At 40.5% G+C, this 27,124-nt stretch overlaps 1 protein-coding gene across 1 annotated transcript in view; it reads left to right on the forward strand.

Annotated features, from left to right (window-relative positions):
* MYRIP (myosin VIIA and Rab interacting protein) overlaps positions 1 to 27,124 on the forward strand; it is a 1,654,117-nt gene that overhangs the window by 1,606,538 nt on the left and 20,455 nt on the right. The window contains exon 16 of the mRNA XM_086941723.1: positions 202 to 320. Within this exon, the coding sequence (XP_086797849.1) occupies positions 202 to 320 (119 nt within the window). The remainder of the gene's footprint in view (positions 1 to 201; positions 321 to 27,124) is intronic.

Genomic DNA, 27,124 nt, shown 5'->3' on the forward strand with positions numbered 1-27,124 from the left:
TGAACCTATTAGTTAACTTTGTCGGATTGTTCTAATATGCACACTAACATGTATGATCTTTATGTTTACTTTCCCCACAATTTTGTAGAAGTTGTTGTGGATTGTAGATGGTGGGCTTTATTGCTCAATATTGCCGTATGTTGTGGTTGATACATGCTGGTAATACATTGATAAAAATACATGCAACCTTTTTTGTCACAGGTGAAAAAGCAGAAAATTCAGCAATTACAACTTTAAAAACGTTCAACAGAAATTATATGCTACAAGGATCTCTAACACAAAGATCTAGAGAAAGGAAAAACACTGCCAAGGACTTGATGGTAAGAACGTTGTCTTCAGTAGCAGCAAAGCATATAATAGAAATGAAAACCTTAATTAAGCTACAGTTCACATTGTTTTGGAAACAATTGTACTCAATTTAAGTCAATATAAAAACATTTAAAATTCAATGAAAAAGCTTTGATTGAAATTAGATTAAAAGTGTGAAATTCTTTCAATTACCTCTTCACCACGCTTTGTTCATTATCACACATATCAAATAGGATGCCACAAATGGCATCATGGAGGACATCTCAAATGACAACAAACATTCCTGCTTCACCTCTATTGCTTAAAGACCAGATCAAAAAGTGATTACTGGCCCAGCTATATGTTTATATATTTATTACATTGTTATGATCTTTATCAAGTGTCAAGATTAAGTGCATCAGTACATTCTATTACAAAACAAATTTAATTTGTCATATATTTCTTACACAATCAACAAAACAATTAAACCTAATGCCTAGTCATTGCAAACCCCACTTAAACTCCTTCCCCTTTCATACACACCATCCACACAAACTCATACAGACACACAGCTATCATTCACATTGTCCCAAGGATATCCTTTTTGACCCAAAAGAAGAGATCATGTTTTTTTCTTCCATAATTGTTGCATCACTTGACTAATACATAACTGACACTAATAAATGAATAAAAAAATATAGCTGCCTCAGTAATAATGTTTTTATTAAATCTGGGGTTGAAGCGATACCGTATAAGCAGGAATGTTTGCCGTCTTTTATTTTCAAGTGTCATTTTTCCCTTTTTTCAAACCTAAAAAATATTATTGAGGGTGCCCTTGTTGCTATATTTTATCATAGAAGACATCTCCAAAGTAATAAACAGACCCAGAGTAGTACAGCTTTGATGACAACTCCATCGGTGATTAAAAATTAAATAAACACCCAATCAGATGGCAACTTTGATTTATATTATGATTCACTAATTGAAACACAAATCAGACTGTCATTACAACTTTACATGTTAGCCTGTTTTTAGGAATTTCTCAAAAATCTCGACGGTTTACACAAAACAAAAAGACTGCAGCCATTCACCCTACATCCAGCACTTTGTGTGCCTTACCAACACCTCTGTTCATGTGTGAATTTGTTTGTGAAAGTGTAGAAATCCCCCTATACTTTTCCTCACTTTATCAGACTCAGCACATCTATCCAAGACCAAAAGTGTTTGCATAGATACATTCTGGGATAGTTTTGAGTACATTTGGATAAAAGGCCAAAGATAAAACCATTCAAAGACAAATGGCTTAATCCGTAAATAAACAGTTACCGGTGCTGCCTACAAAGATTATATGCTAATCTATTTTACGAAAAATACTTTACACTCAAAGCTGGTCGCAGAATAGTCTAAAGATATTGCTAGATGTGCAGACAAGCGTTAGGCATCATTAATCAGTGCCACATGTTCATGATAACCACCGACTTTGAAATGTACTCCCATTTGGATTGACACATGCAGATTTCTCAAATGTGACCATCATACAAATCTGGAATGGACTGGTTCCATGATGGCCTATTCTAGAAAATACTTGTTGTCTGAACCTTTATAATTTACAGTTATATAGAACCTTTATATATTACAGTTTTCCTGTTGTGATGATGTGTGTGATTTCGGTCGACATAAGAGGGAAATTCTGTATGATGCATATGTGCATTTCCATGAAATGAACTACGCCCTTTATTTGATTTAACAAGTCATTAATGACTGCCAAGAGAAGCTATTGGGAATATCGGTAAAAGAAATGCGAGAGAAACAGACTCCTACTCTGATTAGGTAAATTAATGTAGGTCAGATGTTTTTTTTGCAACAAGCAGTGCAGTAGTATTTTATAAGGCAATTAGCAGTTAAGTCAATTTTCTACCTACAGAAGTTTGTCGAATAGTGCTCTTGAAACCAACCAATAAACAGATCTGTGGTCATTATGGAAAATCGATTTCAGTGAATGTTTATTTTGGTATCAATCAAAATCTATACAACTGCAAAATAAATATACATATAGAATCCACATATCGCCATCTTAATAGAAATTTTAAAGGCACTCTTATGAACTTCTGAAAATACCACTGTGTTTTAACATGTAATTATTTTTCACATTGGGAAATTAATATTTAAAGTTCCCACACTCCAAGACAAACCCAGAAACATACGTTTGTTTTTTTAACAGTTCACTGGGTAGAGGCACTCGAGTTTCCCTGACTTGGGGCTAGATGTAGGTGGGCTAATAACAGTCGGTAACGGCCGAAAATCGGTAAATTTCCCGTTACCGACCGGTATTTAGCCCTTTGAGATGTAGGAGGGGTGTCAATGTGACAACCTGCCACACTTGAATATGCTCCCCCTATTACCGATTTGGTATTTACCGAATCCGTAATAGTGAATGGCTTCCCATTCATTCCGATGGTCCTCCGGGGCCATAGGAATGAATGGGAAGGTATTCCTTATTACCGATTCGGTAAATAACGAATATTACAGAATCAGTAAAATTTACCAAATGTTTACCTACATCCTATTTACCGATTCTTAAATACCGAATCTGTAAAATTCGGTATTTAGGAATCGGTAAATAGAAATTACCTACATCTAGCCCTTGTTTTTTTGTGGATGAGATGAACGGTTAAATTAGCACTGAAGCTGCATTTTTTTCTCCAATTCAATTTGCTTTCTTCTGTTCTATCTATATGTGCATGTTTTGAGAAGTTTCAATGTATGTGTGTTGTGTGGCTCTATTTGTGTGTCTTCGTGCATGTCCTCTGCTTGTATATTTGAAACTCATTGTACTGGTTTGGGCATTTGTGCTCAGAGTTGTGCACATGGTGCACTGTACTCCCTACTAACCTTGCACATGTCTTCTGTGTTCATGGCACAAGGGCCATACATGGCCTTGAGCTTCATCTTTTCCCTCTTTGTACTATTTTACTAATGTGTCCTTTATGAAATACAATTTAAAATCTGCTTCTCCTGTTTCATCATGCAATTTCCTATCTGTCCCACATAGTCTCACATTTTACCCTTTCTTTATCAGCTTTTTCATTTTTTAAAGCAAACATTTTTATATATAGTTTCCTTTGCCTTTTGGTTCTGTCTCACATATTGGAATGCTGTAATGCCCATTCAATAAAAAGAAGTTCTAATTATGTTCCCGGTCCTTCCCTCTGCCATTCGATAGTACGCCATCTAGTTGTAGGGATACACTTCCATGACAAATGCAGCCTCCAATACTGTGGCATTCTCTTCGGCATCAGTAACACATGAACATCACTCATTACATATTTGTAAATGTGAGGACCTACCACCTATCACATTGTAATTTGCCAACTTTTGTCATTTTGCCACGAAGTTAGTAAGTAATCTTCCAGATCTATTACCTTGAAAACTCAGTTTTGCTTTATTGTTTGATACTTGCAAACTGAGTAATGAGTTATACTAATGTGAGATTTTGTTAATGTATTTTATATTTATTGTTAACACAAGAAATAATTTAGAAATTTCCTTCTCCATTTCAGACATTTTTTAGTTAAGGATTTTTTTTTCATGAGCTATGATAACATTGCAGCTTTTCTAAAGGTAGCTTTAACAGCATCCTATCTAATTAGGTTGGAGGTATCAGCTTCATTGTTGAAGTCACAATATTGTATGATTGACTTAAAACTTTATATCATTATCATTAAGAACAAGGGGCTGATTAGGATGGCGGGGAGACTGCCACCGACAGGCAGCTTTTCCACCCACCAGATTATGATGCCGGGCAGTGTGCAGGTGGGCGGAAAGGTGACTTTCACGCACCATATGGGCTCCTTGAGGCCGCAGGTGTGGCGGAGGGTCTCCCAATCCCTAAAATAATGGCGGTACCTACCAGGCACCACCGTAGGGATTAGCATGCTCCCTCTCCACCAGCCTTTCCATGCTGGGTCACCCGCCATGAAAAGGCTGGTGGGGATGGACATTGGGAGCCGGTAGCGTACCCCTTCAACCCTGGCCCTTTTCTTTGGGTTTTGGGGGTATGGTGCCCTCCTTCATATCCCTGTACAAAATGATAGGCACCACATGGTGCCTATCATGTAGTACAGGGATATGTAAAACATCCCTGTACAACATTGCGGCGGGTGCTGCAGGCAGCAGCACCCACCGCAATGTTAAAAGTGGGTGATGCGACCGCCACGGTGGCGGTCGCATCCTAATTCCTATTGTGGGACTGCCCCTTTGTTGGTGGGCGGTTCCAAATAGGAGACGATGGGGGACGGACTAAAGTCGGTCCGCCATTGTAATCAGGCCCTTAAATCTGTGCTAATTTTCCAACGAGGTGTAGGTACTGATAATTTATCAAATTTAAGTGAAAAATAAATTATGGATAGATCTGAAATATCATTAGGATGTTCTTAGGTTGAGATATTAGGAAACAAATGTCTGGAACACAGTAAATAATCAATGTTTTAGTGGGGGGATTGAGAAACAAGTAACTCTTTCTGAGTGGGATAATGAAGTCTCAAATTTTGAAGTGGGTGAAAAAAGGATCTTTGCTTTACTAACTCGATTTTGCATAGTTACTAACATTCGGATATGATGGTTGGTATTCTGTTGCTAGTGAAGAAAGTGATGTATACAAAGCATCCTCCACACTGTGATGCATGCTTGTATTTTGTATTCACACGTGTAATTTCTGTGGAAAAGACTTGTTACCCACGGTGATAAGTACTCTTACTGGCACACCCTTGGATTTTATGTTTTACACTTGACAGCGGTCTCCTTGTTTACATATGCAATGGCTCTGGTTTCAGATTTACTGGATCCTTTCGATTTGGAATGGGAAAGTCACCCTTTCTATATCCGGCCTTCTCTTAATTGACCTCCAAGTCATCCTTCTGAATAATCTACAAAATGCCTAAACTAGTCTATAACTTAATGGTCCCTCCATCCTTTCAAATGATAATTTCCCCCATTTGTGACATCAGCTAGATAAACAGTAAATTCCTGCACAACAAGTTTTTTTTCTTACATGGAGAGAAAAGTTGCCTGATGAGCTCTGGTAGAGGGAATTAGAGATGCAGGTTTCAACTCTGGTAAATTTTCTTAGTCATTCCTACATTGTCATGAATAAATCCACTTATGGCTGTCTGGGACTTTGCGTCAATTGTTTGCAGCAGTACTTCATATGTTTTTTTCTGATGAAGGTATTATTTTAGTAGATTTTGGCAAAAAAGGCTTTAGAAAAAGATAATAATAATGTAAGTCAATCTGTTATGAGAAACCATGTTAAAAATACCACTAAATGCAACAAAATTGGCCTCAGAATAACTGGTGTACAGAATATGAGAAAAAGTTATACGATATTACAGCTTGAGGTAGTGAGGAAAATTCATATTTCTTGCATTAACATTTTTACATGACATTCCTATTTTAGATGTAAACCTTCTCTAGTTGACAGAGTTTCTAAATAGAAAATAATATCCACTAGCAATGGTCTGCAGTTTTTGGGGGAATGGAAAAGACCCACCGTTGTTGGGGCTGTAGAAGCAAAGCAGAGGTCTGCAGATAAGACACAATTTGTTTGTGGAATCAATATCTGATAGAGGGGTCTCCAAGGGAACACTTGGTTCAAATGAAACAACAGATAGGCAAGGCGGATTTTAAATATTTTGCATGCACAGAATGTGGGGATCTGGCAGAATGCCTTGATGAAATAAAATGTTTTTCACTTTAAAAGGACTGCAATAATTTTGAAAGAAACCTTTGCCTATGAATGACAACCTCTTAAATTAGGTTGTTTGGCTTATTAATTTCAGAAAAAGTTTGTAACTTAGGAAAGATCTGTTTAAGAAAATATTTGAATCAGCCTTTGGTTGCCCCTTATGGGTGGCGTATAGCAAAGTCTGTACATGAAGTACATACTGAGCACCGAGAAGGTATTCAGAGCAGCGGCATAGGAAGGGGGTGCAGTGGGTCCGGTTTGCCCTGGGTGTCATCACTGAGGGGGGTGACAAAATGGCAAAAATATGTACATATTGAAACTTTTTAGTTCAGTCAACAAATGCAACGAAACGCAGCTGAACTCAACGCCGGTGGGGGGCGACAAGAAAGTTTCCGCACGCCACTGATGCAGAGAATGGTAAATGCTGCTGCCACCAATCAGTGGAGAATGGGCAATACTAAATACAGTAGAACAAGCTCAGAAAGCAGGTTTAGAGCAAGGCAACAAAGCACTGACATGAGTCTGTCATCATAGCAGTTTACCAATGTGAATTCAAAAACCTAGGCCATCCACAATAAGTGACCATACATGCTGGGACCAATGGAGAAAAAGAATTGCCAAAAGATAACGTGTATATTAAAAAATTATAAATTTAATTAAACATAGATAAAAATCATATAGAGACTCAAACTGATAAGTCAAACTATATGATGCAATAAAACAGTGACATATATATTACTGGAGCAAAAAAACATCAAATACATTCATTAAAAAGCAAATACATCTTAGTAACAGTGTAGATCCTGACTGATTTTAACAATTTTATACAAAAACGACAGTTGCACTTATTAGAAAGTTATACAAAGGACTCGACGCGCGTTTCGGCTGTAGTAGAACTGCCTTCCTCAGGAGTCGTTGGTGGAACTATTGATGATGTTATATAATATAGTGCTCATGGCAAAGGAATCGATGATCACTTCCTTTTGATTCTCGCAGATAATGCCAAACCAGTACAAGGAGCCAAATGGTAAGGTTGGTACCTAGTAATGTCACCGCTTGCATGTATTGGCTTACAATGGCTTCATGTTGGTGTTCAGTAGATGGAGAGAATAACTCCAATATCGTATTTGTAGATATTTCAATAGTGGTTCACAAAGATGACTGGATGTAGTGCCGAATTAAAAATGCCCCAAGCATTGGATAAGCTTCAAAAGACGTGACTTCGTGCCGACAGCAAGATGGTGCTGTTCCGCTTTAAAACACAGATCGAGATGTAAACGGTCGTGGGAACGCTCGGTTCCGTGAACGGGTTGTTTCTTATTTCGGTAGAAATTTCGTGGACTGCAGGATGGTGCAGTTCCAAGCGGCCAAACGGCGGGGCAGCTTCGTCGGGTTAGAGGAGCAGTTTACACCCTTTTCAATCCAAAGGAAGAAGAGATCATGTCTATTCTGGACCTAACTGGAGCCTCTGAGCAAACAGGAGAGTGGAGACTAAATGCAGTTGAGTTCTGTGACACATTCTTACCACACACTGTCACAGTCGCATGTTCAGTCATGCCAGTACAAGTGTAAGTTTGCACTCCCTGGCATCATACTCACAATTACAGATGAAATACTATAAACCATCCGGGCTGCTGATGGGGAGATGGTCTCTGAACGAAAGCAGAGCAGCAGTCCAACCACAAGCCTTCTACCCCCAATCCATAACAGGAACAATGTCCATCAGTGTTGGCTATACAGCTCCTCCATCTTCATCTACATAGGGACTGGTGAAGGAGAAGCGGAGGAGCAGTGCATGTCTGAGAAAGAGGCTTGTTCAAAGACAACAATGGATAATACTGATGAGGGAGAAGTACAGCTCATTGATTGTCAGCAAACTGTTCTGACCCCCAGAAAAGGACCATCTTTTCATCGGACAATGTACCTACTGCTAGGCCCAGCTGGGCACTCAACCAGCAGGTTAGTAAGCTATTTTCGAGAACATATGCCAATAGTTCTGGGAAACACAACTGTTAGTCAATATACTGGGTCAAATTGACAAGGAGTTATGGGAAGAATGAAAAGCAGCGGGCTAGGAGCCAAAGTAGGGGCATGCAAAGGACTCCCAGCCACCGCAAATCCTTTAATCTGTCTTAATTCACACCAGATAGATAATAGACTAAAATATTAGTATGGCCACCTAAAAATCGTCTCCTCCTCTTGCAGGTGGAGCAAAAAAGATCAATACGCTACGTAGTCCATCACATTTCCCAAGTCATCTTAACATTGGTGACCTAGGGCAAGTGTCATTCTGCTCAATGTGGACTGGCCCATGCTACGTGTGTGCCTGCTGCACAAACACACAGTCTGAGTTAAATACCCACCTTTTTCCATTCAGAAAAAGTTAGTTTAAAAGACTAGAGCTTCAACCACATCGCACATCAGCCCACTCTTTATAATGCCCCAACATCACTAGACTAACACAAGAAAATAGTCCCTCCCCATCAATAAAGCCCATTGAAAACCAGAACAAAATAAGAAGACTAGAAACTGCAAAACGCTTGCTAAAAATGATGGTAGACTTGCTAAAAACATGTTGCAATCAGAAGATGTTTGTTCAAGTAATGTGTCAGACTCAAGTATGGTTAGAAGTGCTAAATTAAAACAGGATTGCAGGTTAAGTGCTTTACCATTTGAAGTGTTGGTTTCCTTCACGTAATGCTATTATATAAGAACAGATCTTCAATTAGCCATTGTGTAACCTGGCTGAAAGTAAACAAAATCAAGAGAGGTATGAGGTGGTCAACGCTGGCTGCGACATAACGTTTAAAAAAACTAAAACTGTTTAGGTATGTTGTACATCAATTGCTGAGCAACATGCTGACCGTTGTTTTTTAAAAAGCACACTGTAACACGGAGTGCTGCTGCATCACAGCACTTCAAAAAAAAATACTTTCAGACATTTTGCACAACAGCTGCAGTGTAACATGGCCGAAATAAAAAATAACAAAGCAATATGGGTGGTAAACATTCCATTCTGTAAAATGCCAGATGTATACATTGTGCACTGAGCCTCCAGTGTTCAGAATAGTTTATTATATTTTTAGTTAACAGATACACAATACAAAAAATATTACAATAAAATACCCTATAAGAAGATATGACAATTATCAACATCAAAAAAGTTATAACAGGTATAATATAATATAATATTACAAAAAAATGTAAAAGGGAAGGGGAAGGAACAATTATACAATTACTATTGATAATCATATGATAGATCTACTAATAATAGAAACTGTGCAAAAAATATCGATACAAATGTAACATATATAAAAACACAATTTAAGAAGATAAAAAGTTATCAATAGGTTTCCAGAATAAATGAAAAGAATTACAATTATGAATAACACCATTCAAGGATAAATGAGCTCCTCTTCCAGTAAAAATGACCCATGACCACCAAACATGATCAGATAATAATGAGACATCTTTCCAACATGAGGAAATTGATTTTAAAGCTGCTGATAATAGGAAATTAAAAAGTTTACCTTCATAGTCAATTAATTTATGAGAAAGAACAACAGATTTACAAATGAGAATGTTAAATGATAAATCATCATGAATACTAAATATTTTTTATAACATGCCAAACCTCAGTCCAAAATTTAAAAATCGAAGGACATTCAAAAAGCATATGCTTTAATGAACCAGTATGTGAATTACAATGGCAACAATTTGAAGTCAGAAGGAGTTTGGCACTAAACAATTTCAGTGGGGACCGTAAACAATTATATAAAATATGTGATTTTGTCTGATAAAGCGAAACAGGTAACCATCCTGAAATACTATTAAGCCAAATAGTTTCCAAGTTTCGTAAGATAACGATAAAGAAAGCTCATTATTCCAAAATTTTACAAGCATGTTACTATTGTCACCTTTAAATGTAATATTTGTGTATATAGAATTGAAAGAGCAGGAGGCTGAGTAGAAAGAGCTTGAATATAAATTGATCAATCAGATTTAGCACTACAAGGTATACAAATAGGAAATTAATCTGAAATAGAATTGCATAAAAGTTCATATTTAAGTAAATCAGAGGAAGGTAAATTAAATTTTTCCTTTAGAACATCAAAAGAGATACAAGCATTATTATAATAAATATCTTTGAGACTAAAGATACCAACCTTAAACCATGAGTGCCAATATTTAACATTTTTAGTAAGTTTTATATTTGAATTAAACCATAATGACATATCTTCAGTAATGGCCATAGGTGATTGAAAAATTAAATCAAAATCATGTATTATTAACTTAGTGGATTACAAAATACCAGATTTATGAAAATGTAAGGATTTATTGGATATAGTCAACAAAGAAGGTAGGGGAAAGGGATCTAATAAACACTTTTCTATTGAAAGCCATATAGGAGGATTAATCAAATGAGAATGATTAAACCAAAGAGAACTTTGTTTTAATATAAAAGCTTTGTGGCAACAAAAGAAATCTGGTATATCAAAACCTCCATCACATTTAGGTAATTTAAATCTTTTATAAGTAATAAGAGGTGTTTTATTGGTCCAAAGAAATTTAGTAAGAAGCCGATCTATATCTTTATAAAACTTCATAGGAAATTGGGTAGGGATCATGTTAAGGGAGTAAAAAAAATGTTTTGGGTGCTATAGTCATTTTTATGGATTTCATTCTACTCCCCAAAACAAAAGATGAAGAGGAGACCATTTAAATATTTTATCCTTAATATCACTTAAAATAGACTCTCAATTTAATGAAATTGTAGTTTTCAAAGAAGATGACAACAAAATGCCTAAGTATTTAAGTTTTTCTCCTTGCCAAAATATATCTTTCATGGGTAACATATCTGGGCTACATTGAATATCTATAGGAAATAATTCAGTTTTACTAGTATTTAACTTATACACAGAAAGTATGGAATAAGAAGAAATAATCTCAAATAAAGGAGGAAGTGAAGAAATAGGATTACTAATAAATAAAAGCACTTGATCTGCAGATGCTAACGTTTTAACAGTAACCTCCTTAATCTTAATACCATTAATATCATTACATTTCCTAATTGAAACAAGCAAAGGTTCAATTACAAGAAGAAATAGGAGCGGGGAGAGTGGGCAACCCTGTCTGGTACCTCTGAAAAGAGAAAACTGGTTAGAAGTTTGGCCATTAATTAATAAACAAGCTGCAGGGGTAGAATAAAGAGCAGATATCATACGAATAAATATATCACCAAAATTAAATGCAAATAAAGTACGAAATAAAAACTGCCAATGAACTTTATCAAAGGCTTTTTCAGCATCCAATGATAACACTCCTGCAGTAAAGGTAAATTGGAACCTTGTTCTATAACATGCAATAACGTTCTTGTATTATCAGCAGAATATCTAATTTTTATAAACCCAGATTGGTGTGGATGAATGATAGAATCTAAAACAGAAGTTAACCTAGTTGCAAGTATTTTGGCATAGTACTTACAATCTTGATTTAATAAGGAAATAGGACGGTAGTTTGAAACAAGTGTAGGGTCTTTATTAGGTTTAGGTAAGACGACTATTAATGCTTCTGTAAAAGAACCTGAAGTAGTCCCTGTGGAGCACAAAAAGGTAAGTAATTTAAATAAATGAGGAATAAGTTGTATTTGAAATTCCTTACAAAAATTCTGCTGGAATGCCATCAAGTCCTGGAGATTTGTTTTGTGTAAGAGATTTAATAGCTAATCAAATTTCATCTTCAGTAATGGGCAGATCTAATTTATTTTTAGTTAAAGGGGACATTTTTGGTAATCCACATGTAGATAAAAAGGAATCAATTAAAGAAGAATCATAAAAATTAGGTTGGTTATATAAAGTAGTATAATCATTTAGAAATTCATTAACAATATCATTTTGTGATATGGCAATTTTCCCATTGGGACCATGAATCAAATTTATTTGGGATTTATCTTTTTTAATACATAGGTAATTAGCTAAAAGCCGTCCAGATCGGTTAGCATTAAAACAAAATTTGGCTTTAGATTTAGAGAGTTGAATACTAGCTCTTCTACTAAGAATGGAATTAAATTCATATCTAAGTTTTTTATGAACAACTGACTCGCTACCTCAAGGAGAACAACATCCTGGACCCTTCCCAGTCCGGGTTCCGCAGCAACCACAGCACCGAGACTGCCCTCATTGCCACCACCAATGACATCAAGTCCCTGCTGGACAACGGAAACGGCGGCCCTCATCCTCCTGGACCTGTCAGCCGCCTTCGACACGGTCTGCCACCACACTACGAACATGCCTCCACAACACCGGGATCCAAGAGAAGACCCTGGACTGGACCAGCTCCTTCCTCTCTGGCAGAACACAGAGTGTCCGCCTTCGCCCCTTCCGCTTCGAAGCCACGGAGATCATCTGCGGCGTACTCCAGGGTTCATCCCTCAGCCCAAATCTGTTTAACATCTACATGGTACCGCTCGCCCATGTCGCCTGTCGGCACGACCTCAACATCATCTCCTATGCCGATGACACCCAGCTGACCCTCTCGCTCACCAAGGACCCCCACACCGCCAAAACCAACCTTCACGAACGAATGAAGGGGGTCGCTAAATGATGAGGAACAGCCGACTGAAGCTGAACTCGGACAAGACGGAGGTCCTCATCCTCGGATCCACCCCTTTGGCCTGGGGCGACTGCTGGTGGCCGCCTGCACTTGAAACCGCTCCAACACTCACCGACCACGCAGGCAACCTAGGGGTAATCCTCGACTCCATCCTCTCCATGACTTATCAGGTCAACACCATCTCCTCCTCCTGCTTCAACACCCTCTGCATACTCTGCAGGATCTACAAGTGGATCCCCATTGAAATGAGAAGAACGGTCACCCAGGCCCTCGTCAGCAGCAGGTTGGACTACGGAAACGCCCTCTACGCAGGAGCTTCGGCCAACCTTCTGAGACGGCTCCAAAGCATCCAGAATGCCTCTGCACGCCTGATCTTCGACATCCCTCGCCGCAGCCACATCACACCCCACCTGAGAGACCTGCACTGGATCCCGGTCAACAAGAGGATAACCTTCAAGCTCCTCACCCACGCACACAAGGCACTCCACAACACTGGAACAATGTACCCCAACAGACAACTCAGCTTCTACACCCCCACCTGCCAGCTGCGCTCTGCTGACCTCGCCCTCGCCACAGTCCCCCCGCTTCCGAAGAGCGACCTCCGGCAGCAGATCGTTCTCCCACCTCACCGCCAAGACCTGGAACACCCTGCCCTTTCACCTATGGCAGACCCAAGACCTGCTGACCTTCAGAAAACTCCTCAAGACCTGGCTTTTCGAGCAGTAGCAGCATTCCACACCCCAGCCCCTTGAGACCCTCATGGGTGAATAGTGTGCTTTACAAATGATATGATTGACTGATTGATTGATTGATTGTAATTTCATCCTATACTGAGGATCATTAGAAGTAATAAACAACATTTCAAATTTTGCAATTTGTTTTTCCAATTCTTTAATTCTTACGTTAAATGTTTTATTTTCATGTGCCATGAGAGAAATGGAAGCACCTCTAATATAAGCTTTAAAAGCGTCCTATCTATTCACCAGGGATGTAGAACCTTCTGGGTTAAGATGAAAGTAATCCTGAATAGCATCCAACATTTTCAATTTATTTTGTTCATCATTAAGAACAATATCTGTATTCATTCTCCATCTGGATTGTGATTTAAAATTTAAATTAAATTGCAAAAGAACAATATCTGTATTCATTCTCCATCTGGATTGGGATTTAAAATTTAACTTAAATTGCAAAACAAAAGAAATTAAAACATGATCCAATATGTCATATTACCAATGGTAGGAGTAATCGCAGAATGAGTTAATTGTCTGGAGATTACTAAATAATCAAGTCTCGAATGTGAAATATGTGGATTAGAGAAAAAGGTTAAAAAAAATCCGTAGGAAAATGTAATCACCAAATATCAATTAATTTTGTAGTATTAAGGAAAGCTTTAAACGTAAAAAAAAGCTTTGGTAGAGCGGAATTTAATGAGAGATGTTCCATCCAATAAAGGATGAGAAATAAAGTCTCGGGCAACTATAAGAGGAACGTTACCTAACTTGAGTACTTCAGTAGTCAAATTAGACCACAACAAAGGATCATCAGCAGTTGGACCATAAACATTAATTAAAAACATAACATAATCAGATGATTTACTTAAAATTTGACAACAAAGTCTTTTAGCAAACAGAACAGCTCACATAACAGCGGCCATCTTGTTTTCGCACATATGAGTCTAGTGTTCAAACTGAAACGTAAGATGCTTGAACACACATATTAAAAAAGATAACTTCCCTGATTGCCCTTGGTTTTATGTTCATGTTTGGCTTATCTCTCTTTGTCTATCTTTTTGAGGGAAAATGTTACAAATTTCATTTTTACAGCAAATGTGCAAATAAGTATGAAATATTCAATAAAACATTGCTTTTTCTGCACTTTTTTCATTGGTTTTGTGACATATCACCTACCTTAACTTTGCCAGGTGTGAGGAAAAAACATGGGGACTTATTTAGAGTGTGACAGATCAGGGCATCTGTCAAAATTGGGGGGGTGTTCCATCCACAGTTTCTAGAGCCTCATCCGTGCACTTTTAATAGAATGGCTATGATGCCTGCAAATTTTTGGCAGATGTACTGAAGCCGTCCAACTTTACTAAAGCTGGCAATCATGTTTGCTTGACAGAACTCCCAGAACTCACACCTAATTGCCTTTCTTTATGTATCATTACCTCAAATATATACTGCAGCCAACTGCCCTGGGTCAAAAGCATCTAGTGTCATGAGCTCCAATGACATCCTGTGCCACACCCACTTCTCATCATTCCCTGTGAACAGTAGCTTTGACACCTGCAACCTTTGTATAAAAAGGAATCCTGGTTGTGGCAAAACATTCCCAACAGGAAGTAGGGACCAGATGTGCCAGAGAAGTAGGGATTGCCTTTGATCTTTTGGAGAGGTGTGTCCTTGGATGGAGTTTGGGGAGACCTAGCTAATGGGTTTGGGACTGACATCTTGCTGGCTGCAGCATAAAGAACTGATAGATACCTTTTCCAGCAAAGGAGTTTTCTGACACAATAACAGGGTCGCACCACAGTAAAACTTTGCAAGCAAAACTGTAAAAGCTTTACATTGATATGTATTGGTATGGACACAAATGGCAGCTGAATTCACCTTCTAGAACATTTGAGCATTCACTAGACTACAGAGCTGGCTGGAACTTGCTCTCTGCTTGAAGTGAAGCCACTTTCTAAAAGACAACTGTAATAAGAGTTATCTCCTCTATATTGAATCTCTGGGAATGGAAGGTTGCTCAAAGCGTTATTGAAGGTAGCCTCTTCCGAAGGAAAAAAGAGGACCAGGTCCTATCACTAAAGTCTTTTAGCCTGTTGGAACCTCTCTTTTGGAGTGTGACTGTAGAAGGCCCAGTAGACAGAGCAAGCTGCATCAACTTGGAAGAGGACCACAGACAAATGACAACTGAACATATCTTCCAATGACAGGCCTTGTGAAGCCTTTTTCTTGAGTCTGGGCAGTGGGGTAGGTCATGTGGATGGAGGAAATCGGAAATGCAGTGAAAACAAAAAAACACATGAACCATTTGCAACTGGAATTTTTGCTTTGGTTTGAAGTTATGAGGAGCCACTGCTACTGGGAATCGTGACAGGTATTTGAAATACTAGTTCTAAAGTCCTGAATATTTCTTTCATGAGACATTTTTAATCAAACGTTGCCAATAGCGAATACAAATATTTTTAAAGGACTTAAACTGTCAGAAGGGGGTTATTAATGTGTTGTAGTGTAACCCAAACCAACTGAATAATTCCCAATCTGGTTAGGACAAAACACAGTTCAGAGAGAATAGCTACTGATGCAGGTATGGCAAATGCAGCTGACAATACCCAGAGAATTCTGTGGTAAGTTAAAGAAGTGGCAACAGTTTTAACGCAAGGAACAAAACATAATAAAATTCCTAAGCCAATTAATAAAAATAGAAAAAATTAAATTAGCAAAAAGTAACCAAGAATTTTTTATTTGGATAAGAGGAGCCGGGGATATGTTTGAGTTTTAAGGCAAAAAGTGCCTAGAGGTCAGATAAACCAGAGGGTCCTCCTGGTCAAAGATTTTACCTTTGGATATTCAGTGGGATAAGGTCCAACTCTGACTGCCAGAAAACTCCCTCAGAGTCCAATACAATGTCATCAAACTCTGCTTCAGCCACTGGTTTTGGTGCCAAAAGCTTGCAGGGGAATAAAGCTGGAATTTGTAACCACTGAGTTCCCTTTAGGGGTCAGATAAATTGACTGACATGCCCGGGTCCAAGGTTTTAAACTTCAGATATTATCACTTTGTTTGCTTCTCAGAATCCTTCAGTGGGTCAAGGCTGGAAACTGTAGCCAGGCAGTGGTCCACCAGGCCAGATACTTTGACTGCGAGGTCCCACTGAACCCATTTTTGCCACAGCAAAAAGCTCCAGAGCTAATTTGGTATTCTTGCCCAATTCGGGTTTGACCTCCCTCGGCAAGCCTCGTAATCTTGCCCTGTGCCCTCAGAGGTGGAAAAAATGATTAAGTCCCAAGTCCCAATGTTCTCCAGCTGCTGGGAAAGTTCCTTCTGGGCAGTCCTGCAATCCGTAGATCCTTAGGGCAGGCTTGTAGACAAGACGCAATGTCTCTTTCCAGCCAGGTCTCCTGCAGGATCGAGTCCTCTGTGGTCAGCTAGGTTGTCTTAAAGTCAGAATGCCTTCTGCTGCTCTGTACCTCAAACAGGCAAATAAAAGGCTAACTATGTGACCGTTGGATAGCATTTTCTTTTTGTAAATCAAATCAGAGTTTGATAATTGTATGTTTTGCTGTAGCGCTAGGGCCCACAGTATAACTGAGGTGAAAGCAGTCTGCGCTAATGTGCTTGGGGGCACAACTCTGCCCCCGAACACAGACTGACACAGAAAGGGCAGCATTAGAAAGAGGACAATGTCCTCTTTCCAGTCCGGTCTTTTCATATTGGATCTCTGCTCAGGGCATGCCACCCCCAAGCAGGATTCCATGCCAGTAGACACCCGGGATTCTTCACTGTCGGAAGGAGCAGCCCCCTGGGCACTACAGTGTTTCTGCCCCCCCCCCCCCTTCAGAGGTGGGCCGGATAGGTAGGGCTTATCCCCAATCTGCCCCTAAAGGGACAGAAAGCCCACTAGACATCCGGGAATTGGAGGTCGTTTTGCACTAGGGTCAAATAAGCTTGTAGATCCTCCTGGGGACACATCATACTATAGTCAACAACAGATGGCTTTAATTTTCTCCTCCTGCCTTTTACTCAAGGCCTTATTCTGAGCACTTGTCAAGCATTCTGCAAGAATCTGGTTTGTTGAAGAGATCCGCAAACCCCATCTCCTCACTGCATGACTTTACATATGTTAACCACGGGATCTCCAGGACATTATCTAAGGTTAAACTATCCATAAGGATCAGCTTATTCAGACCCATTTCCTCTTGCAACCATGTAGAGTGCCACAACAGAATCGTTGCCATCTTAATCCTATCTGTTATATATGGGACCCCCATTTCAGAATGAGAAATGAAATTTGAGCATCTTCGGGTAAGAGCTAGAAGGTTTTAAAAAAAATAGAAATTACACCCTTTGAATGCTCTGTGTATTAGTTATTCCTCGTACCCTAGCACCATATGATGCCACTGCCACACCTTTACTCTCATATATGATGAGGAGTTCACTGATTGCCTTAGTACCCAGTTTCTTTTATAAAGGAATGCACACCATTGATAGATTTTTCCATCATGGCACACCTATTCGCGATCATGGGGATACAAGAATGATTACTATCAAAAAGGTTCCCCAGGGTGGAAAAGGTTGGGGTTTCACTTCATTTGAGCCCTTCAGCATAGAAGCTGGAGTTTTTCTTGGATTTGACCCTGCAGGTCATGGTGTATGTTTTAGTACCATTAACTTTCTAATCCAAATCAGACATAAAAGTGATACAATCATCAATTAAGATTTGCAACCCCCTCCCTGTTCTAGTAATTAATACTGCATCACCTGCATAAAGTAAAATCAGGAGGGAGGCACAATTGAATATTCGCTGTGTCCCTTGCTTGCGACCTTAAAACTGAATCCACCTGGTTCGTATAAAGGAAAAATGGGAAAGGGGTTAAAACACACCTCTGCCTAAACCCGCTTCTGATGTTAACACTTCCTGAGCATTCGCCATCTCTACCGAATCTCACTCGAGCATTGGTATCACAATACAGTTGCCTAAAGAAAGTAATGATTTCTGCCTCTACCCCTATATCCTCCATAATGGGAAATGCAGTCAAATACTGCTGAGAGGTCCATAAATGAAAGGTATATCATACCCTTTTTAGCCACTGTATACTTCCCTATAATAATACTCAAATTTACACATTGGTGGACTGTGCCCAACCCATCTTTAAACCCATATTGTGTATCAACTAATATATTATCAGCAGTTTCCCAATAGTCCAGTATATGAAGTAATAGGTGCCCCATAATCTTTGCAGTAGCATCCAAAATAGATATAGGCCGATAATTTTGTGGTAGGGCTTTATCACTGTTTTTATAGATCTGAGTTATGATGGAGGATTCCCCTGAAGTAGGAGGTCCTGTCACCACAATAGCATTAAATATATTCATAAGCAGCGGAGCCCATAGATCTTGCTGCTCATAAAACCTATCCAGGGGGATCCTGTCTGGACCTGGAGCCTTCCCTTTGCTGCTATCGTCCAGGGCCCTTTGGACCTCATACAAATTAGGAGACTGTAAAGTGCACTGTGAATTAGTTATCCTCTGAGTCACTTGAGATTCGGAAATACTATGGTCACCATGATCTATACTCGAGTTGGAATAATTATTGTTGATTGGAGTAAAATGGTCAACCCATGTCTTCTCCTCTATATGTACTTCTATTGAGGGTTCATTGTACTCCCTGAAATAATTATTATTATTCACCTTCCGAAGGACCTACTATCTCTGAGGGCGAAGACCTGTACCAGAGCCACCCATGCTTTCTCTTGTATGAGTTCCTTCCTATGAGCAATGGTCTCTTTAATGTGCATATATGCTAGCCTTATTGATGCAATGTCACTTGGTTGCTGCTGAAGAGGTTTATGCAACTGGTTTCTGGCATTCGTGCAATCAAGTCAAATCAACTCCTCTCTTGGGCATGCGGCGGGCATGCGGCTTCACTGACCTATGGCTCAGGGCCTGTTTTATACATGAAGCAATAGCTGAAAAAGCAGTCATTACCTTCGAAGGTTCAGTCTCAGGATCTAAACATGCCTACACCTCATAATAGTGTTCTGCAGGATGGATGGGAGAAACTATGAATGATCAACTTTTCCCATTTGATTGAAAAACCATTTTTAGTTGCCAAGATCGACTCCAATCCCAACTTTAAAAAAGTGTTCCTTTGCTATGCACACCTAAATTTCTAGGCGTGCATGACCAGTCAGCCAGACCCAGATATGTTTGTCTCAAAGCCTTTAATGACAGTATGTAAAATTTCCGATGCCATTATATAATCAATGGTGGTCACATAGTTATTTCTCTAGAACGTGGGTGTTACACCTCCGTTCTCTTTCACCTTTTTGTTGTGTAGCCTAAGGTTTAGCTTCATCATTAGAATGTTCAAAGCTATTCTATATGGATCATGTTTAAAATGAACAAGTAGTCTCCCTTCACTCATCTACAATTCCGCAGATTAATTTGGCTAACATCTCCTACCCAGTTTGATTCTCATGGGATTATAGTGCAAGGTCATTACGGAGTGTATGGCTAAACCCAAGTCTGCCACTACTTCCTATGCCTCACCCACTTCACATACCAAACAATGAAGAAAAGGAGATTTGTTAATGAATTTGAAACATTTCCAAGATGATGAATTTAGGATATATTTCACTGGTCCCCTCTTTGCCCTACCCATTACAGAGGGCTTAGCCGGGGTATGGAATTCCATGTACCCATATGGGATTAGCCATCATCTCCCATGTTTCCTGTAAGCAGATAACATGGACACCAGAGATCAATCTGTGCCAATCGGGTATATCAGTCTTAGTTTTCAGCCCTGCACATTCCTCGAAATGAGACCCTTCCCCAACTGACTCCATCTCCTTCCATATTACCTATGGTTTCATTCCCTTCTGGGCACGCAGTGGGCTTAAGCGTGTTGCACACATGTTGTTCCTCATGTGGGTACATGTTTTGCCATGTTCTCATCTCCCTTGAGTATAAAACAGCCCTTTTCTAGGCCAAGTCAGTCCTGGCCATTGAGTCCAGAGAAGCACTCAAACTATTCCCCACTTTCCAAGAGTACATTGGACTACCACAGGTCTGTCTGAGCCCCAACCTGTGTGCCCATCTTAACATTAACCAGCATCTGAGGGTACTGGGAGTCTAAAGCTACCTCTTTGGGTCTATAGAAGAAACAGAGTGGGACTGCAGAAATGTTATTTGGCAACAATTCAAATGACTCACAAGCATGTAGTACCCTCTCAGCTAGGGTGGGGTTTTGAAAATTCACAACCACACAATCACCCTTCATAGAATGCTCTGCCCACTAATCTCAGCTGTCTAATCATAATAATGTTATGGTACAGCTCACTCACTTAGTCCTGTCCATCTGTCCCTCTACACTTATCCACCTGTCCCTTGCCCCTATCCACTAGACACATGTGTTCTTTAATTCCCTCCAATTTTTGACCTTGTTAATAGGGATCGCAGGGAGTCCTACCAGGGCATTCACATAGGGTACATATTCAGGTGGCACATCCAGGATCGGGGGTGGGGGAGATAATATACATTTGCCTCTGCAGCTTATGCACAGAAACATGGTTATCAGTTACATTATAATTTAGGGCCATTTCGAGTTTCTCGGTCCCTAGGATTAGGTTATTAGCCCCCTCATCAAGCCCCGAGCAGCTTCTCCCCCTCCTTTCAACTCTAAGCCTGTTTGGTCGGCTAGGGCTGTATCACTAACAGCACCCCTCATTATCCGATCCCGGGCTCCACTGCAGGACTGTAACAATTTCTACACTGTGGTCAATCAGTTAAATAGAAATGATATCATATTGGACATCCTCTGTTTCATGGTGACCAGTGAATCCTTGACGTTCCTATAATTTGTTACCAAAGAGTCAATTCCTTCTTGTGCATGCGCAAGGGGCATATTCATTGTGTCCATAACTCCCCCTGGTCACTTTCTTGTTTAATGCCCACCGGGGGAGGTGGAAACATAGAATGGGCCACACACGGGCCCTTTTGCTTTGATTTATTTTCGGGGGGGAACTCTGGAGCACTCTCGGGGATGGTGCATTATTTTGAACAAGAGAGAGGGGCACCCCCCGAGAGATGAGCTGGCCTTAGGTTAGTGTCAGCCAAAGGGCCCTCCTGTGTACTCGTGGATGCTACTGCTGCTGCCGATACCATAGGGATGATGGGCTCTGTTATTGTAGAGGCCCCTTTAACAGTTGCCTAAGTATACATTATCTCGTTATTTAGGGCTCCCATTGCCCCAGTGAAAAACAATTAAAGTGGGCCAGTCATAGCCCCCTCAGTTATAGTAAGCTTAATTTTACCCATAGTCCCTATTATGGGCAAAGAAAACACAGACCATGTTCTTAATTAACAAAAAGTGTGCCCCCAGCTTAAGCTCTTAAATACTAGTCCTCTTCTGTGAACAAGGTGCAGTGATAGAGCAATTGGTTGTAGTCCAGTTTAACCGAGGTGACCAGGAGGCAAAGACATGAGGGCTGGCCCAGTCCAGCCTCCTACGGTCACAGTCTGACCTGCCCTCAGCCCGGGTGTGACCCACACACGTCCTGCAATACGGGAGAGAGCGCTGCACTATGTAGCACCCTGGTGACAGAGCTCCCCCCTCCTCTGCCGTGGAGCAGGTAGCTCTTAGGCCTGGAGTCTTGGTGGGCGCTGTGAAAACAAGGACCTGGTGTGCGTAGTCCCACGATGCGGGAGAGAGTACGGCATTATGTAGCACCCTGGTGACAGCTCTCCTCTCCCTCCTCTCTCTTTGCACCTCCTGGAGGCCATGGTAATAACAGGAACCTAATGTGCGGCGTGCCCGTACATTGACTATTTTGTTTCGGGGGAGGGGGTCCAGCATGGACCTGTGGTCCCCAGCTCCAGGCATGACAATCTTTCTGTCACACCTGGTTGTATATAGGGTATCCCCAATACAACTCCCCAGGGGACAGAAAGGGTTCTAGACTCTAGGGAATATTTTGATACTATTGCCTGGTGGGGCTTGGGGGTGTGTGGCCACCCTAGGCATGGGCCTATGCTCCCCTCTCCATCTGTGTATAAGACTTTTACTGCCCCATTTGAGGGTGGATAGGGGGTGTTTAACCTTGTTTGCTCCCCTATTCCACAAGACCCCCAACAAATATTTGTGCATTAATATGTGTGGGAGGCCCCTCTGGGTATGGGCCTGTGCTCCGCCCACACTTCCTCATAACAAAAGTCTTTCTGCCACCAGACCCACTAGACACAAAGAAAAAAATGTGTAAACATTTTTTTTTAAAGGATGGGCATGGGGAACTGTCTTTCCAGGCACTGTGCTGTGCCTCCACCCTAGAATGATATGAACAGTCTTTCTGCCCATTTGAGGTGCAGAGCATCCCCATAGCAAGTGAGAGGGTATTTGGGTGTAGTTTTGACATATGGACTGGCAGTTTTGACATATGGACTAGAAGCATGGGTGTAAGTTCAAATGTCCACTTATGTGTCATGCTGAATGGATTCATTATTCATGCCTGGGTTTGGCTGCCACCCCGGGAAAGCTATCAAACCCTGATATTTGTTTTAACTAGATACTCAAAGAAGTCCTGGGTGGTGCTCACATGACATTTTCTTAACCACATATCCCTGTAAACAACAAATGTTGTCTAAAATCATGCATTACCCTTACATTCCTGTGAGGAAAGGTTCCTGAATCTGCTCAGATCCATAAAATTCGTACCACCTGGTGTTCCCATACTTCTCCCAATAAAAACACAACCCCACATTATCAAATCATGTGATTTGTGACAGGAAATGTTAATGTCTATACTTTACATTTTGGGACCTGTTGTGTTGCAGAAGCTATGCACACAAGTCACATTAAGAGACGTTTGGGAACATATAATAGTATAACATTTGTCATTATGAAGTTGAATTCCTCTCCATTATTGGTTTCCATATGTATGCCAGTGTGCAAAAATGGTCACATTATTAAAATTGCCCTCTAAATCAAATGGTACCATGGTACGACCAAATTCAAATATGTGCAAATACCCACTACTCCTAAATTCAGTATTGTGTGAACATTGCACATTAATGGTCGGTACACAATGAAAAATCATTACAAGCGGATGCGGAGTCATTGGCATGTTTTTGAACAACCACATGCACTATATATCTCTGCCACCATAAGGAGGTAATGAACATAATGGTATGTAACTCCTTCCCATCCACTAGCTGGTGTCGAGCATAAATGTGGTACCTTCAGGTATCGCTTTAGAACACTTCTGGACCTGCAGAAGGCCAGAAGAGGACTGGACCCTGCTTTCTGTGATGTGAGAGGAGCCCTGAAGGAATAGGACTGCTCATTTTTCTACCCAGGACAAAGAAATGTACACATAGAGTCAGTTGGTTGACGTCCTGTGTGGCTACAGTGACACAGCATGCTGCAGCAGGCATTTACCCTGAAGTGACCGTTTTCAACTGGACCTGCCCTGGACACGGCTGGTGGCCTCTGCTAGAGTCGATCCTGGCCCCTCAGTGCTTTCCCTGAAGTCTTAGAAGCCTTAAAAGTGACACAGAGAAGATGCTGTAGAAACCCTGAAAACTTTTTTGACTTCCAAGTTCTCCAGAGCATTAGCGAACCTTGTGGCAAAGGTGTCCAATTTTGATGCACCTTTATCAGATAAAGTCTCAGGCTTGCCCTGCTTGAGGATTTTGAGCACCACTACAAAGGCTAAGTCAAAAGGTAAAATCTTTGACTGGGATGAACCCGCTCTGTGCAGCTGACGCTCACTCCATCATGGTCAAACGGAAATTGCTTCTAGGTCCGTTTACTACTTCCATAGAGGTCATTTTTGGTTTATGGCCCTGTTGTGACTTACAACTTTGAAAATTCATATCTCTGGTTTCCCTTGTTGGGTTTATGACCTTTTGGTGCAATTTGGTTTATTACAATGTACTCTATTATTCTATTTGGTTTGGGGTTTTTATTGTGTGATGTTTTGGCTTAAATTAATAAATTACCACTTGAACAGTGCAGCAGCTACCCACAGCCAGCGCACTGGTGCCAACATAAGTCGGCTAGAGCACAATACCAGTTGAAGTGAGTTTGGTAAAAACAGTTCTAAAAACACCAGCGAGTTAGACAAAGGAACAAGACCTTTCCTCTTTTGCTCAATCACATGAACTGGTAACAGTTGCCCCTTAAATGATATCAAGTCCCTAGTAAATGTAAATTGATACTTGTATAGCGCACTACTCACCCGCAAGGGTCTCAAGGCGCTTGTACGAATACCGCTGTGGAACCCATCCTGGCTTTCCCTGTGAGGCGTCCACTCCTGGGCACCCCCAAGGTGGAGGCCAGGCATCCTTAGCGTTGTGGGGGCCATTGTGGAGATTAAGCAAGCTATTGCCCAGAGTTGCAGAGTGGGACTCCATGATTGGAATAGGCACCGAGGCGAGAATTATCAGGTCCGTGGAATTTTGAGCCCAAGAATTGAACCCTGGTCCCGGGCTAGACCTCTGCATCAGGGTCTGCCGCTCTAATCATTGAGCCACACTTCTCCACTAGTGGGAATATAATGTTTGGGACTTTCATTCAGATACCCGAGTCCAGTTATATGGAAACCACAAAATGTGAGGACTACACATTTAATTTCGATTCTTGTGCTCCCCAGAAGCCAGTGTACAGAGATCTGAGATGTTGTGTTATGTTTTGATGTCGTAGAATCTTCTAAATAAGTCTGGCTATTGCATGTTGCACCATCTGAAGCCAGCTCACCAAACACTGAGGTAACCAACCAAGGTTGAAGGAATTAGTCCAATTTAGGTGTTATGAAAGTATCAATAACTTTCTTTTGGACTGAGACAGGCAGGATTTACAGAAAATGTTTAAAGATTGTAAAGGAGAAATAGTTCCCGGGAAAGGACAGTATCTGAGGGTGGAAAGATAAATCGAAGTCAAAGTTGACATCCAGATTTTAAGCCATGCTAGTAGGATGAGGAGAATCTTTGACGGTCCCAGGTCACCAATCAGGGAAACAAATTGGTTAAAAGCTACCAAAATTCAATATCTCAGTTTAATCAGAATTTGATTTGAAACAGATAGATCTTATTCATTGAGCAACCTGGGTGAGGCATGACTTGAAGGCTTCCTTAGAAATGGCATACAAAACCACACTAAGGCGTTAAGACTGGGAGTGACTGCTAGAGAGACCATATAAACATTAAACACCATTGGGTTTAATGAAGAATCCCGTGGTACTCCATAACTCTGCTTTTTAGACGATGACCTAAAAAGAAGAAGAGTAATTGATTGGCTTTTGTTGTGCAGACAAGATTTTATCCAGCTTAGGGCCAGCCCACCGATCCAAATAGTTGCAAATCGTTTGCACAAGATGGAGTACTACACAGTCTTGAATGCTGCAGACATGTCCAGCAACACCAAGGCAACACAATTATCTTGATCTAAGTGGATGTTTCTAAATTTCAAGACGTATAACAAAGCTTGCAGTTAGAAATTAAAAAAATCAAACTGCTTAGCATGAAGAAGCCAGTGTTGATCCAGATGGTTAGATAGCTGGTGATTAACTATCTTGGTGAGCATCTTCGAGGCTGCTGGAAGTTAAAATATCAGGCAGTCATTTGATATTATATTAGGGTCTGTTGTAGGTTTTTTCAAGTCAAACACATAAAAGGTGATGGGAGGGATGTTTGCAAAAACTCTAACCACTGGCAAGTGCTTGGAGTTGCATTCCAACTAATCATTCCTTTGCCCACCATGCCACCTCAGTGTGTACCCACCTGTATGTAGTTCATTCTTAACCCTGCTCCAACAGTAGTAGTCCAGCCGGAACTGCCATTCAAGGCCCTCCCTTAGCTGGAACACAATCAACCCAAGACCCGTTTTGCTCTGATTGGGCCTCATCAGTTGGTTCATTCCAGTGCCACAGTGAGTATGGGACCCAGATCTTGGTATACCATTGCCATATTGGATGTTACATCAAATGCAATAAAGATGATGGGATGAATGTTTGCAATAAGTCCAAGTACTGCCAGACACTCAGGGTAGTATGCCAACCCATCATTCCTTTGCCCACCATGCCACCTCTCAGTTTGTTTTTTTAACTAGGGAAACTACAGAGACATGCTTTCAGTAGTCCAGACCCGTTAGCCGCCAGTCACTGATTAAACAGTACATTTAGCATTGGGTTGATGTTAAAGCACGATGGTCACCTAGTGGGAGAGACAGTCAGAGGAGTGTTGGATATTATTTTGAAAGTACACTAATAGACCTTCACATGAATCTGGAAAGGGTGTATGGGAAAGATTACAAGCCAGTAGATTTGAAACCTATTTCAACATTTTTAAAATTTCCTTGATACCATTAGGAGCATTATTAATTTCTTGAGTATAGAAGACTGCATGCTCACTTCTGATGGATATGCAATACTTTTTTTTGCTTCCTTGTAGATGGTGTTATCAGATAGTTCTTCATCCAAATTCTTTCAAGTGCTTTACACTTGCTTTTTTCATCCCGCAGAGGCTGAGAAAATCAAGGAGCAGATATGGAACATAGGAATTAAGTTTTACTTTAGGTGAAAGCTAATTATTAGCACAGTTGATGTTATCTATCAAAGAGCCCTCCAGTGGGGGTGAGGTGGGGATTGGGGGTGGAGGGGTAGGATGCGCCCAAAACATGGATTAGGGACAATTTGCAGATCTTACTCCAAGCATGAGTTGATTTAGAGTTAGAGTGCTTCAGGGATAATTACTGTGATTC

Source organism: Lissotriton vulgaris, chromosome 10 (assembly GCF_964263255.1).
Source record: "Lissotriton vulgaris chromosome 10, aLisVul1.2, whole genome shotgun sequence".
NCBI lineage: Eukaryota > Metazoa > Chordata > Amphibia > Caudata > Salamandridae > Lissotriton > Lissotriton vulgaris.